The sequence below is a fragment of the Phoenix dactylifera genome, chromosome 2 (assembly GCF_051530095.1).
Source record: "Phoenix dactylifera cultivar Ajwa chromosome 2, Ajwa_hap1_PhDact_Kaust_v1.1, whole genome shotgun sequence".
NCBI classification, from domain to species: domain Eukaryota; kingdom Viridiplantae; phylum Streptophyta; class Magnoliopsida; order Arecales; family Arecaceae; genus Phoenix; species Phoenix dactylifera.
In genome coordinates this window covers 39,958,379-39,968,991 of record NC_143191.1, presented here as the reverse complement: position 1 = coordinate 39,968,991, position 10,613 = coordinate 39,958,379, and the positions used below count along the sequence as shown (strand labels likewise).

General features: G+C 37.5%; 1 protein-coding gene across 4 annotated transcripts; it reads left to right on the top strand.

The window, feature by feature from the left end:
* Positions 1 to 527: 527 nt before the first annotated feature.
* Positions 528 to 10,109, top strand: LOC103710648 (phosphatidylinositol/phosphatidylcholine transfer protein SFH13-like). Of its 4 annotated transcripts, none has more exons than XM_008796471.5 (15): positions 528 to 842; positions 1,819 to 1,877; positions 2,009 to 2,312; positions 2,540 to 2,639; positions 3,278 to 3,544; positions 3,724 to 3,801; positions 3,888 to 3,989; positions 4,072 to 4,121; positions 4,215 to 4,314; positions 5,107 to 5,205; positions 5,439 to 5,552; positions 6,787 to 6,952; positions 7,896 to 8,272; positions 8,820 to 8,894; positions 9,592 to 10,109. In XM_008796471.5, exons 2-15 carry the CDS (start codon positions 1,871 to 1,873, stop codon positions 9,607 to 9,609), a joined length of 1,857 nt encoding a protein of 618 aa, XP_008794693.2. In that variant the 5' UTR covers positions 528 to 842; positions 1,819 to 1,870; the 3' UTR covers positions 9,610 to 10,109. The 4 variants fall into 4 exon arrangements, with proteins under 4 accessions (XP_008794693.2, XP_008794692.2, XP_008794691.2 ...); XM_008796470.5 differs by having other exon boundaries at positions 2,006 to 2,312; XM_008796469.5 differs by having other exon boundaries at positions 531 to 842; positions 1,819 to 1,883.
* The last annotated feature ends 504 nt before the right edge of the window (positions 10,110 to 10,613 follow it).

Below are 10,613 nucleotides of genomic sequence, written 5' to 3'. Positions count from 1 at the left end.
CGTTCTTTTGAACCACACCCTAGCTGACTAATTCAATGAAGACACCCATGGGTCAACTCATCCATGATGCATGCATGATTCCCCGCATGATGTAAGCTATAGATATGATTAAAAAAAAAAAATGCAGGCAAAATTGTAGGACTTCCTACTATAGTAAAAGTAAAAGAGGAAATAACCAGGCAAACGAAACCTAATTTCACGCCAACCTCTCGAACTTTCCGAGTGTACAAGCTAAAAATATTTAACAGGCTGTAAAAGAGTAATAACCTAACAGACCGGGAAGATAAACCACGTGAAGAAAAGAAAGCTAAATGCCCCACCTGTGCACGGATTTTAAAATGAAGTATTCACCACGCCGGAACCTACTCATCCTAGATCCGGCGATGATGTCCTTCCTTCTTCCTTGGTCCACCCTTGATCCAGCCGAAAGCGACTTCCGGGCCCGAAACTTTTTCTTTAGTTTATTTTTTTGGTCCCTCCGCCAACAGAAACTGACACGTATATAAGGAAGGATGGTCTGAGGCAGAGACACCACACCCAACAAAAAGAGAAAGCGAAAGCGAGAGAGAGAGGGAGAGAGGAGTCGTATTAGTTCTCGAGTCTCCGAACCTTCTCTTCTCCCCCCACCACGAAAGCCAGGGAGCGAACGGCAAAGACGGCGAAGAAGAGAGGCAGGCGGCGGCCGAAGAAGAACCGATCCCGTTCCCCCAACCCCCTTCCTGTTTCTCTTCAAACTCCGATCCGGAAAAAAAAATCGTTAGGATTCTCGTAGGAGGATCAGAGGTTCTCTTCGTCGTCGCGGGATTTTCGAACTCTTGGTCTCCAATTAGGGTATCGAAGAGGTAAATACGGGTGATCGATCGTTTGCTGCACCTGGATTGTGCTCTGGATTCCGCGCCTATGGTGTTTCTTTTTTATTACTTTTTTTCTTGATATTTTTCGCCGTGTCTAACAGATTTTGGATCGTAGTTTTTTTTTTAATGATTTGGATCAAGAAATTCGGATTGTTGATGGTTTTCTTGATTTCAGAATCTCAGATTGGTTTAAAGGTATTCAATTGGTATGCTTTTTGTATTTAGCTCCAGATCCAGGGTGCTTGGCGTTCTTTTAAAGAAAATCTGTTTTTTTATGACGTTTTCGTGTTTCGGGTCAAGAAAACGGGATATGATGTGGTTATCTTGATTTCGGATGGTCTTGGACGGATTTAATCGATGGTTTAAAGGAGTTTAGACGGGATTAAGGAGATTTAATGCGGCTTTGTTGGATATTTCTATTGAGATTGATTACGTTATTGGTTTCTTGAATGCAATTGCTTTGTGGATCTGAGCAAGGTGAAAAAGGAGGTTCCGAACCTCCTTTTTCAGTAGATCTTTCGTTGTTTACGCTACTGGATGTAGGAGTTCTTGTGAGGTGCTTTTCCATTTTTATATCTCTTTGTTTTTAAGTCTTTAAACACTGAGATTTAGGTATCTGACCAGTGAGAAGGTTTTGCGCTTTAAGCTGTTAAATCAAAAAAAAAAAGTTAGGATTCGTAAAAAATGATAAAATTCAGGAATGGCAGGTTATTCAGAATACTAATAAGTAATAATGCTTTTTCTCCCATTGTTTCTAGCATTACAGACAATTATGAAAGATTTCCATCTTTCAATGTCCTTATACGTATATTTTGTGGTACTCCATATACCTTTATTGATGTAAGTTTCCTTTTTTTTAATATGCTGCTTGTGTTTTCCGTTCCCCTTCTTCCAACAACATTAGATAGACAGATTGTGTTAGGTGGTTCACCATGGGTTCTTGTTTGCTCGGCATTCATTGCAGATTCTATCTTCAGAACAGAGGTCTGTTAGAGTTCTGACTTTTGCTTGGAGAAATGTCAGGTAAGGGTAAGGCTATATAATTAAACCACTGCCTTCTTTCAAAAAAGCAGTGATCAAACAAAAGCATAAATATCATTAGTACTTGGAATTTTTTGATGAGCGTCACTTGGTTTCACTTTACCATGTAGAAGGTCTTGAAGGAGTGCTTGCTTATGATGAGAGAAAGGAAAGGAGATCAGATGTGGAGAATTCAGAAGATGAAAGAAGAAGATTATCAATAGGGTCGCTAAAGAAAAAGGCATGGCATGCTTCAAGCAGATTAACCCATTCTCTTAAGAAACGGGGGAAAAGGAAAGTTGATTACAGGGCTTCTTCGGTTTCCATTGAGGATATAAGAGATGCAGAAGAAGAGTGTGCAGTCTATGCATTCCGACAAGAACTTATTTCTAGAAATTTGTTGCCTGATAGGCATGATGATTACCACATGCTGCTCAGGTTGGTCGAAGATGTCAATAACATGCAAAGTTCTGCTTTAAGATATGCTATTCAACTATGTATTAGCTTCTCCTTTTAAAAATCTGATAATATAGAGTGAACTCTAACCATCTTGATTCAATTGGAGTTCAATGTCCACTTAATTATCCCAAGTGGAAGAACATATATAATTCTTACTCCACTGTTTGGTTGATCTCATTACCTATCAATTGATTCATTTACTGCAGATTTTTGAAAGCTAGGAAGTTTGACTTTGACAAAACTATTCAGATGTGGGCTGAGATGCTTCAGTGGAGAAAAGAATTTGGAACAGATACCATATTGGAGGTGAGGCCACCTTATCATGCTATTCAACACTCTTCCATGCATTAAAGAATGTTAGACTCTGGACTTTCTTTAGGTTTCGGTTTCAAAGAATGACCAAAAAATGCCCCTTGCTGCATGCACCTCGCTTAACCGTTGTTGTGGACCTTAAAAAAATCTGCAGATACATGAGATGTATGTTCTGTTCAGAACTTAGATGATTTAAATCTACACATTACCACTTAAGGTGGCTTTTCTTGAAACTGATTCAGAATATCCATAGGTGTTGTTTTCATTGATAGTGTGAAAGCTCTAGAAGCATTGTGGAAGCCACAACATTAAGCAACAACATTTCATGTTATTCTGTTTTCTTATACGCGACATTATTAACTCACAGTTTCATGCAAATATCCTGTTTTTTTTTCTTATAATGGTTTCTATTAGTTTTAATTTGATCATTTCTGTTTTCTAGTTACCTAACTATCTTCTTTACCATGGTCAACTTGTTCAGGATTTTTGTTTGACATTTCCAAATAATAAACATTTTTTTTGTTTCAGTGGTTCTTAGGAGCCATAAGTTAAAAATTATTGTTTTTCTCCGTTGATGGAGGTGCATAATCGAATTCTAACATCAAGCAACATACAAATATTATTGGATGCAGGATTTTGAGTTTGAAGAGCTGGAGGAAGTCCTGCGCTGCTATCCTCAGGGTTACCATGGAGTTGACAAAGAGGGAAGACCTGTATATATAGAAAGGATAGGAAAAGTTGAGCCAAATAAGCTTATGTACATCACCACAGTAGATCGCTACATAAAGTATCATGTACAGGAATTTGAGAGAGCTTTTCATGAAAAGTTTCCTGCATGTTCAATTGCAGCCAAGAGACACGTTGATTCGACAACTACGATATTGGATGTGCATGGTGTGGTATGTCAGTGTCTCTAGCATTCTTTTCATTTTCTCTTAATTGCGGTTTCGAAAGCAAAATGGTGTTTTGCTCAGTTAGAATTTTATAATGGATTTTTCCTAGTTTGGAGGTCAGGGTTACTTGTTCTGGCTTCCAAGAAGCATTATGCAATTAAGTTTTGCATTCTATTGTTGTGCAGGGTCTGAAAAATTTTAGCAAGACTGCAAGAGAACTCCTGCTAACAATGCAGAAAATAGATGGTGATTACTATCCTGAGGTATTCAATCAACATTCAATAATGTTTACTTATCTTATTCAACCATCTGGATATGAAGAGACTCCTACACATGTTTTTGTATGCAGACTCTACATCAAATGTTCATTGTTAATGCTGGTTCCGGCTTTAAGCTGCTCTGGAACACAGTGAAGGGTTTTCTTGACCCCAAAACTACTGCAAAGATACATGTAAGGACCATTACATCTGAATGATATTTTACTGGTTTGTCCAACATTGCCTGATGGGTACATGTAAGGTTTCTACATTCAGGTATTGGGATCAAAATTTCAGCATAGACTACTAGAAGCTATCGATGCAAGGTTATAATGTTCAACTTTATCTGCATATCACTTTTTGTTTATCCATTTCTTTTTTCTTGTGGTTAGTCTTATCTGGCTTTCCTCTTATTTCAGCCAACTGCCAGACTTCTTGGGTGGCTCTTGCACATGCCTTGCTGAGGGGGGGTGTCTTAAGTCTAATAACGGACCATGGAAGGATCCTAACATTATGAAGGTAAAATATTTTGTTAAGAAACTGGAGAACTACTAATATCGTCCAACTGGATGATAAATTCTTTCCGCTAAGTCAAGTTCCATCAAGTAAGAAAGGCGCTGACCACTCTTTCCTTGGAACTTATCCTTCCTTAAACATAGCATGAGCTGATTGTTTTTTCTTTCTTTTCGTTTCCTTTCCATCCCAAGCATATATACCATTTACCATGCTTATCTGTTCACTTTGCTTTGCTAGCCTCAGAAAAGAGTGCAAAAAGGGCCAATTTTCACAATGCTGCATGTCACCAACTATACTGCATTGGGCAAAAATGTTGTTTCTGACATCTAGAAACCCAGTAGAGGCGTTTCCATGGGCCATTTATGGTTATCTATGTTTATTTGATCAGGGTGATAAATTAGTTTATCAAACAGCACACAGTATTGCGCACATTTTTCTCATATCATCTTTTTCGCATCTCATCAGATGCAGTTTTCTCAAGTGGTCTAGTTATCATGTAGGTAGAGAAGGGGAGAACAGAAAGGTTATACTTTTTGAGAATATCAATGAATATAATAGGATTTTAGAGAGAGAATCTTAGTCAAAGAAACTAATCAGTTAGGATGTTTGGGTACGAATGAACGTATTTAGAAGGAACACTAGCCCTTTCAATTTGTTCTGTGGTGAAAGATGACATATTTTTAGGTTGAAAGTGATTGGTTGTCCTTTTGCTCTTATCACTTTGGGATGCATTGATCTACCAAGAAAATGAAAGGAATATATAAAATTCTTACCATTTTTCCCCACATTTTGTAGCTTGTGCGTAATGCTCGAACGACTTCGTCAAGGCATGCTAGACGAGTATTGCATGGAGAACTGCTAGGTGGCTACTTAACAAAGCCACCTCCTCTGAAGGCAAGATTTTGGATATATCAATGCTTGCTTCGGTTTCATTTAATAGATATGCCCATAAACTCCTTTTTCTCAAATGCATCTACAACATAAAGTCAAATTACATTTCTGTTAGCTCAGCTGGTTAGCACCTCCCTCCTAAGGCCTTGTCATTTGGGGAAGGTATAGGATTCAGACCCTAGTGGTGTCACATTTCCATCTTATTATTCAAAAAATTATTTTTTTCCGAATGACAGGGAAGAAGCAGCGATATATCAACAGCTGAATCTGGATCGGATTTTGATGATCTTGGCTCTCCTATTGCAACTGGGTTGGCTGAATATATTCATTTGCCTCCGGTTTGTGAGGAAGTGAGTTTTCTTTCTTGAAAATTTTACTCATTTGCAACTTCATTGTTGGTTGCATTATTTGGTTTTTGAAATGAAGGCACATACTATAATTCCTGCACAACCAATAGAATATGACTTTTACTGCCTTTGATGCTGGAGCAGGACTCTCTCAATGCCCTTCTGATGGATGGCAGACAATTGTAATAGCAATGCTACCGATTTAACTTATAAAAAAGATCAGAATATGTGCATATAATTTTATATATGGTTGTGTTACACCCAACCTGTAATCCTCCTTGCAACTGCCCCTCTTTCTAAATGCTTTTGGCAATCTCTTCCCTCAAACATCTTTGATCATTACCATTTTTGTGGAGAAATTCAAGTTTGATTTGTCATTTTTGTCTATTTAATTTCATAAAATACTAACTAATTAATTTTATGCTATTTTATGCTATAAATGCTTCGTAGCTGCATGTGATCCTTGTTCTGTGATTTCCTCTCCCTACATAAACTTCTCCCTGAATAATTGACAGTGACTTACGGGAAACAGGAACATTCAATGGTCAAGGGTGTTTAAAGATGAGGACAATTTTTCTCTTCATTCTATAGATATGTCGATGAGTTCGTATCATGGGAGAGGGACTTATACTTGCTAGGAATCACCATTATAACAATCTTCTACATAAGGAATATTGTTGAGCAATTAGTGGGAAGGCTACTTGTTCTTATTCTTGGAGAGAAAGAACTTCTTGAGAAATACTTGTTAATTTTAATAGTTTTAGTCTAAATGTGTGTCTAAATGCGCCCATTAAAGTGGGGCATGCACGAAGCGCTTTTTTAATGGAAGACCTTTAGCTTAAACCCCTACACCTCATTGTGTAATATTGTACTCCTAAAGGAAATGAGTACCTTGTGTTCTTAGAAGTCATGCATTTTTCATCCTTCGCATGTTTGCTGGTGATTAACAATCATGATTTGGTCTGTCTTTCACTTCTTTTATCAAAGTTTGTCTTCCGATCCACTACAGGAGTCCTCTAAGTGGTTTTGATGAGATGAGGCAATGAATGTTAATCACCATTTCCAGTACATTCTACTCTAATACCTTCATCAAAAATGTTTGTAATGAGCTGTTGGTACAATAATTAAAAGCACAGGACTATCCTCACAATATTTTTTTAGGGATGATGATACTTTTTGCTAATTTTTAATGTCCGTTACTGTTCCTTTTATTTTTTTGCAATTTTCATTTATGCAGGTCAGGGCAAGAGATTTGACAGCTTACTACAGTTGCGATGACCATTTTGTTGTGGTCGACAAAGCTGTGGATTGTGGTAGAAGAGGACCAGTGTCTGATAAAGCATGTTTAGAGCTTAAAGATCAAGGGAGGCTGTCCAATGGTAGTGCAACATCAAGTTCACCAGGTACGGATGCTTTAGTGCACTTAAAGTTCTTTAAAATGAGGGCCTTTAAATTTTGGGTCTGTTTCATTAACAGCTGAAAACCCGAAGCTGTGAGAACACACAATTTGACAGATCTAGTAGTTACTATAATCCAATAAAACTTTGCCTAGTGAGGCCTGCCACCCTGGCATGTGATGCTTCATTCTTAATGTTGTTTACATAGGCATTGATGTGGTTTCCTGATGCCATTCTTTGACTACCTCGGAAGAATATTTGTCAAATCATTTCATGAATAAGGTTAACTCTTCAAAGTCCATGTTAATCTCCATACTTGGTCCTTTTTAATCTACTGATGGTAGGTTGATGTGATATCCTAAGGATAAGAATCTTGACTAGAGTTTGCTGGCATAATCAAATATCACTAATTGGCACTCATGTCTTTGTTAATGCACTGATGGTATGTTCTCAAGGATAAGAATCTTGAGTTGGCTGAATCCATATCTTTGCCCTATTTGTGTGTATGCATTGTGTGGCTATAAAATGTCTTTCATTTTTGGTAGCTGAAGAAACTCATCTATTACTCGAATTTGGATTTCACAGTCAAAGAAATTTAGAATTGATTATTGGGTATAAAGAACCTACTATCCAAATCCCTTGTCATTTCTATGTATAGGCAATGACTGATCCATCCAATATAAAAAAACCGTAAAGTTGCTTATTTTCAGAGTCAACAGTTTTCCTTTGTGTTAACAGTGTTCTCACTTTTCTGAAATTAGATTGAATGGTTTATATAGATTGGAGGGCTGCAAAATGTGATTTTTATGTTGGGCATAGATTATTAAAAAACTCGATCAATATGTCTATCCATTCAAATATATTCTTTCTTATAGTTTTTTATTGCTGCAATGATCTTTTTACTGTGTATTTGTGATCAGAAATCTTAGTTGGCATTTGTTGTTTTCAGATAATTTGACCAGTGAGAGCTGCGTTACCACAAAGGAGGATTCAGAGGAAGGAATTTTCCAATATGTCGCAAGAATAATCATAACGTTTCTTGTTGGACTTCTATCCTGCTTTTGTATTTTAGGTAGGAGAGAAGAGAGACGATTGGGAAACAACCATCCTTCGGATATACTGGATCCCACTGCCAACAACCATCCAGCTATGGAAACTATTGAAGAACATCTCAGTCCTTGTTTAGAGCGCCTTCAGAGGCTTGAGATAATGTTCGATGAGCTAAGCAGCAAGCCTTCAGAGATTCCTTTAGACAAAGAGCATGTGCTTCTGGAATCTTGGGACAGAATAAAGTCAGTTGAGTGTGACCTTGAGAGGACCAAAAAAGTAAGCTCGGTTTAACACATTTTAGTTTCCCAGTCTCTGGATATAGTACTTTCTTTTAAACCATACACTAGGACATCATTCATGATATTTTCTTCTTTTTCTAGTAATGAATTAATCATTGACATAGTACCTCTTTTTTATATCATACACCTGAATTTCAACTTAGTTCAAAGTTCTTTATTAGATTTGTTAGTTTTGATGTACACTTCCTTTACAATTGGAGGAAAAAATATACATCTGTAGTTATATTTTAGCAATTTACACAAATGATTTGCAAAGGTATGCACCCCAAGGCCAATATACACAATTTCCTTTTTTAAATGGTAAAACATTTCATGTGCATAATTACATTTTACAGATCAGTTCGGAACCTTATCTGGTCAGATGTTTGAGAAAAAAGAGTTCTTCAATAACCCGGCAAATTATGTCATGCCGCTTTTCTTTAATACATAGTGGCATTTTGGCCATCCTCTTTCTTTCTGCGAGAGGTTTATGGTTTCAGATTCCACATCATGACTGTGAGTTTCACTTTTCTTGCCTGTTTCAGGTTTTACAGGCCACATTGATGAAGCAACTGGAAATTGCCGACTCATTAGAAGCTGTGCAGGAGTCAAACCTTCGGGTAAGTTTCTATAGAATATGACATCTGCTTCGTCATGTATATCTTGCTTTATTGAAAGTGAGATGCCTTTTGTTCCACAACCTAATGGCTCCATTTTGGTCTGTGGTTCCTAAAATCCTTGAGGGGGTGTGTTACTAATTAGTACTATATTTCTGCTTCTCAACCACCAAAAATATTCCGCTATCTGCGATGATGTTGAATTTCTAATAGGCATATTTCTTGTGTGACCAAGCAAAGTTGTTAATTCCTGTTATGCACCTCTTCTAAATGTTCAATTTTTGAGTGATGACATCCATACCATCCTGTTCAAAGTAGTGCCACCACATCTTTAACTATCTAAAGTGCTCTAGTTTTTTCTTTTCTGGAATCTTTGTTGCACTCTGAGAATATAGCCCAGTAAGCATTTCAATTGCTTCAAGCCTTTTAAGTGATACCTCTGTTTTCCTTGGAGTCAGTCCCCTCATGGATCATGGTCTCTACCACTCTGGCTCTCTGCGAGGCTCTAAACCTGTTACAAACTGAAGAATTTCTGTTTTCCTTCCATGAAGGCCATGACCTTCTCCACTCTTTTTAGCCTGTAGTCTCAGCAAGTGTATTTGTCAAATTGGAATCGGCTGTTTAAAATTCCTGCAAGATTGTTGTTTCTCATTTCTTTTTTGGTAGAACCTGATGCTTAACATTGGTTCTCTTGATTCAGAGGCGGAGATTTTGTTGAACGTTGAAAGAATGCCAGCAGCTGTTGTAAATGGATGGGATTTTTGGAGTTGGATGATAGATTTCCAAGTAGCTTCAAGTATACACTGCTGTAAATTGATAGGATAAAGTGTCAAATGCTGTGTCTAAAGTTCAGAGTTGCATATCACTTGGCCAAGTGAAGGGTAGAGCATGATTTAGAAGGGGAAAATGACAAAACGGGTTTTTAGTTGTAAACTCACAATCCTCCCCCCAACTCTCGCACACACATCCACCCCTCCTCTTCATTCATCCTTACGGATGTACCAGTAACTGAGGCCAAGAGAGTTGAAGATATTAAACTTGGTAAGAAACATTGTCAAAGAACAGCAGCACAGCAAGGCCCAGAATATGCATCTGATAGTTGAGGAACTGATCACTGCTAATAAGGCTTGCTCCATGTTAGGGCAAATATTATGGTAAGCAATATTCTATTCCATTAGTTTGTCATAGTAATTTATCCAAAGTGGGAGGATTTTCAAATTGCATTTTGATTTTGGTAATTTGTGCTTTTATTTCGCTCACCTGATGTGCTCGTTGAAATTCTTAGATGGCACCCTAGTCCGTTGTCTGCATCGTCTGTTGAAACTAATGGCTACTGTGAATTTTTCAGAGGTGCCTGATCCATGATTACATCGTCCTTTTGAACTTGACCAAATGGTTGGATTATTCAAACTATGCACATAACGGGTGTGGGCATTCCATGATTTTTATACGAGGCCTTTTCTGAACATGTCAAAAATATACTAAGAACATAAAGCAAGGATAGCTTAAGCACGATAGAATATTCCACGGGATTCTAACCTCTGCCTATCTCTCAGCTTTTTAACAGGGGTAGGGGTCAAAGTACATTGGATAATATCTATTTTAATTCATTAGTATCCTAACCTATTTGGATATGAATATAAATTTGAGCATTGAATTAATATTCACGTCCACATCCATAATCGACAAAGAAAAATAAATAGGGATGAGAATAGGCAACTC

Excerpts from the sequence above, each read along its gene's own strand:
- LOC103710648 (XM_008796468.5), top strand. Across the intron at positions 2,313-2,539 it reads GATTACCACATGCTGCTCAG|ATTTTTGAAAGCTAGGAAGT; the intron begins GTTGGTCGAAGA and ends CATTTACTGCAG. Across the intron at positions 3,802-3,887 it reads ATGGTGATTACTATCCTGAG|ACTCTACATCAAATGTTCAT; the intron begins GTATTCAATCAA and ends TTTTGTATGCAG.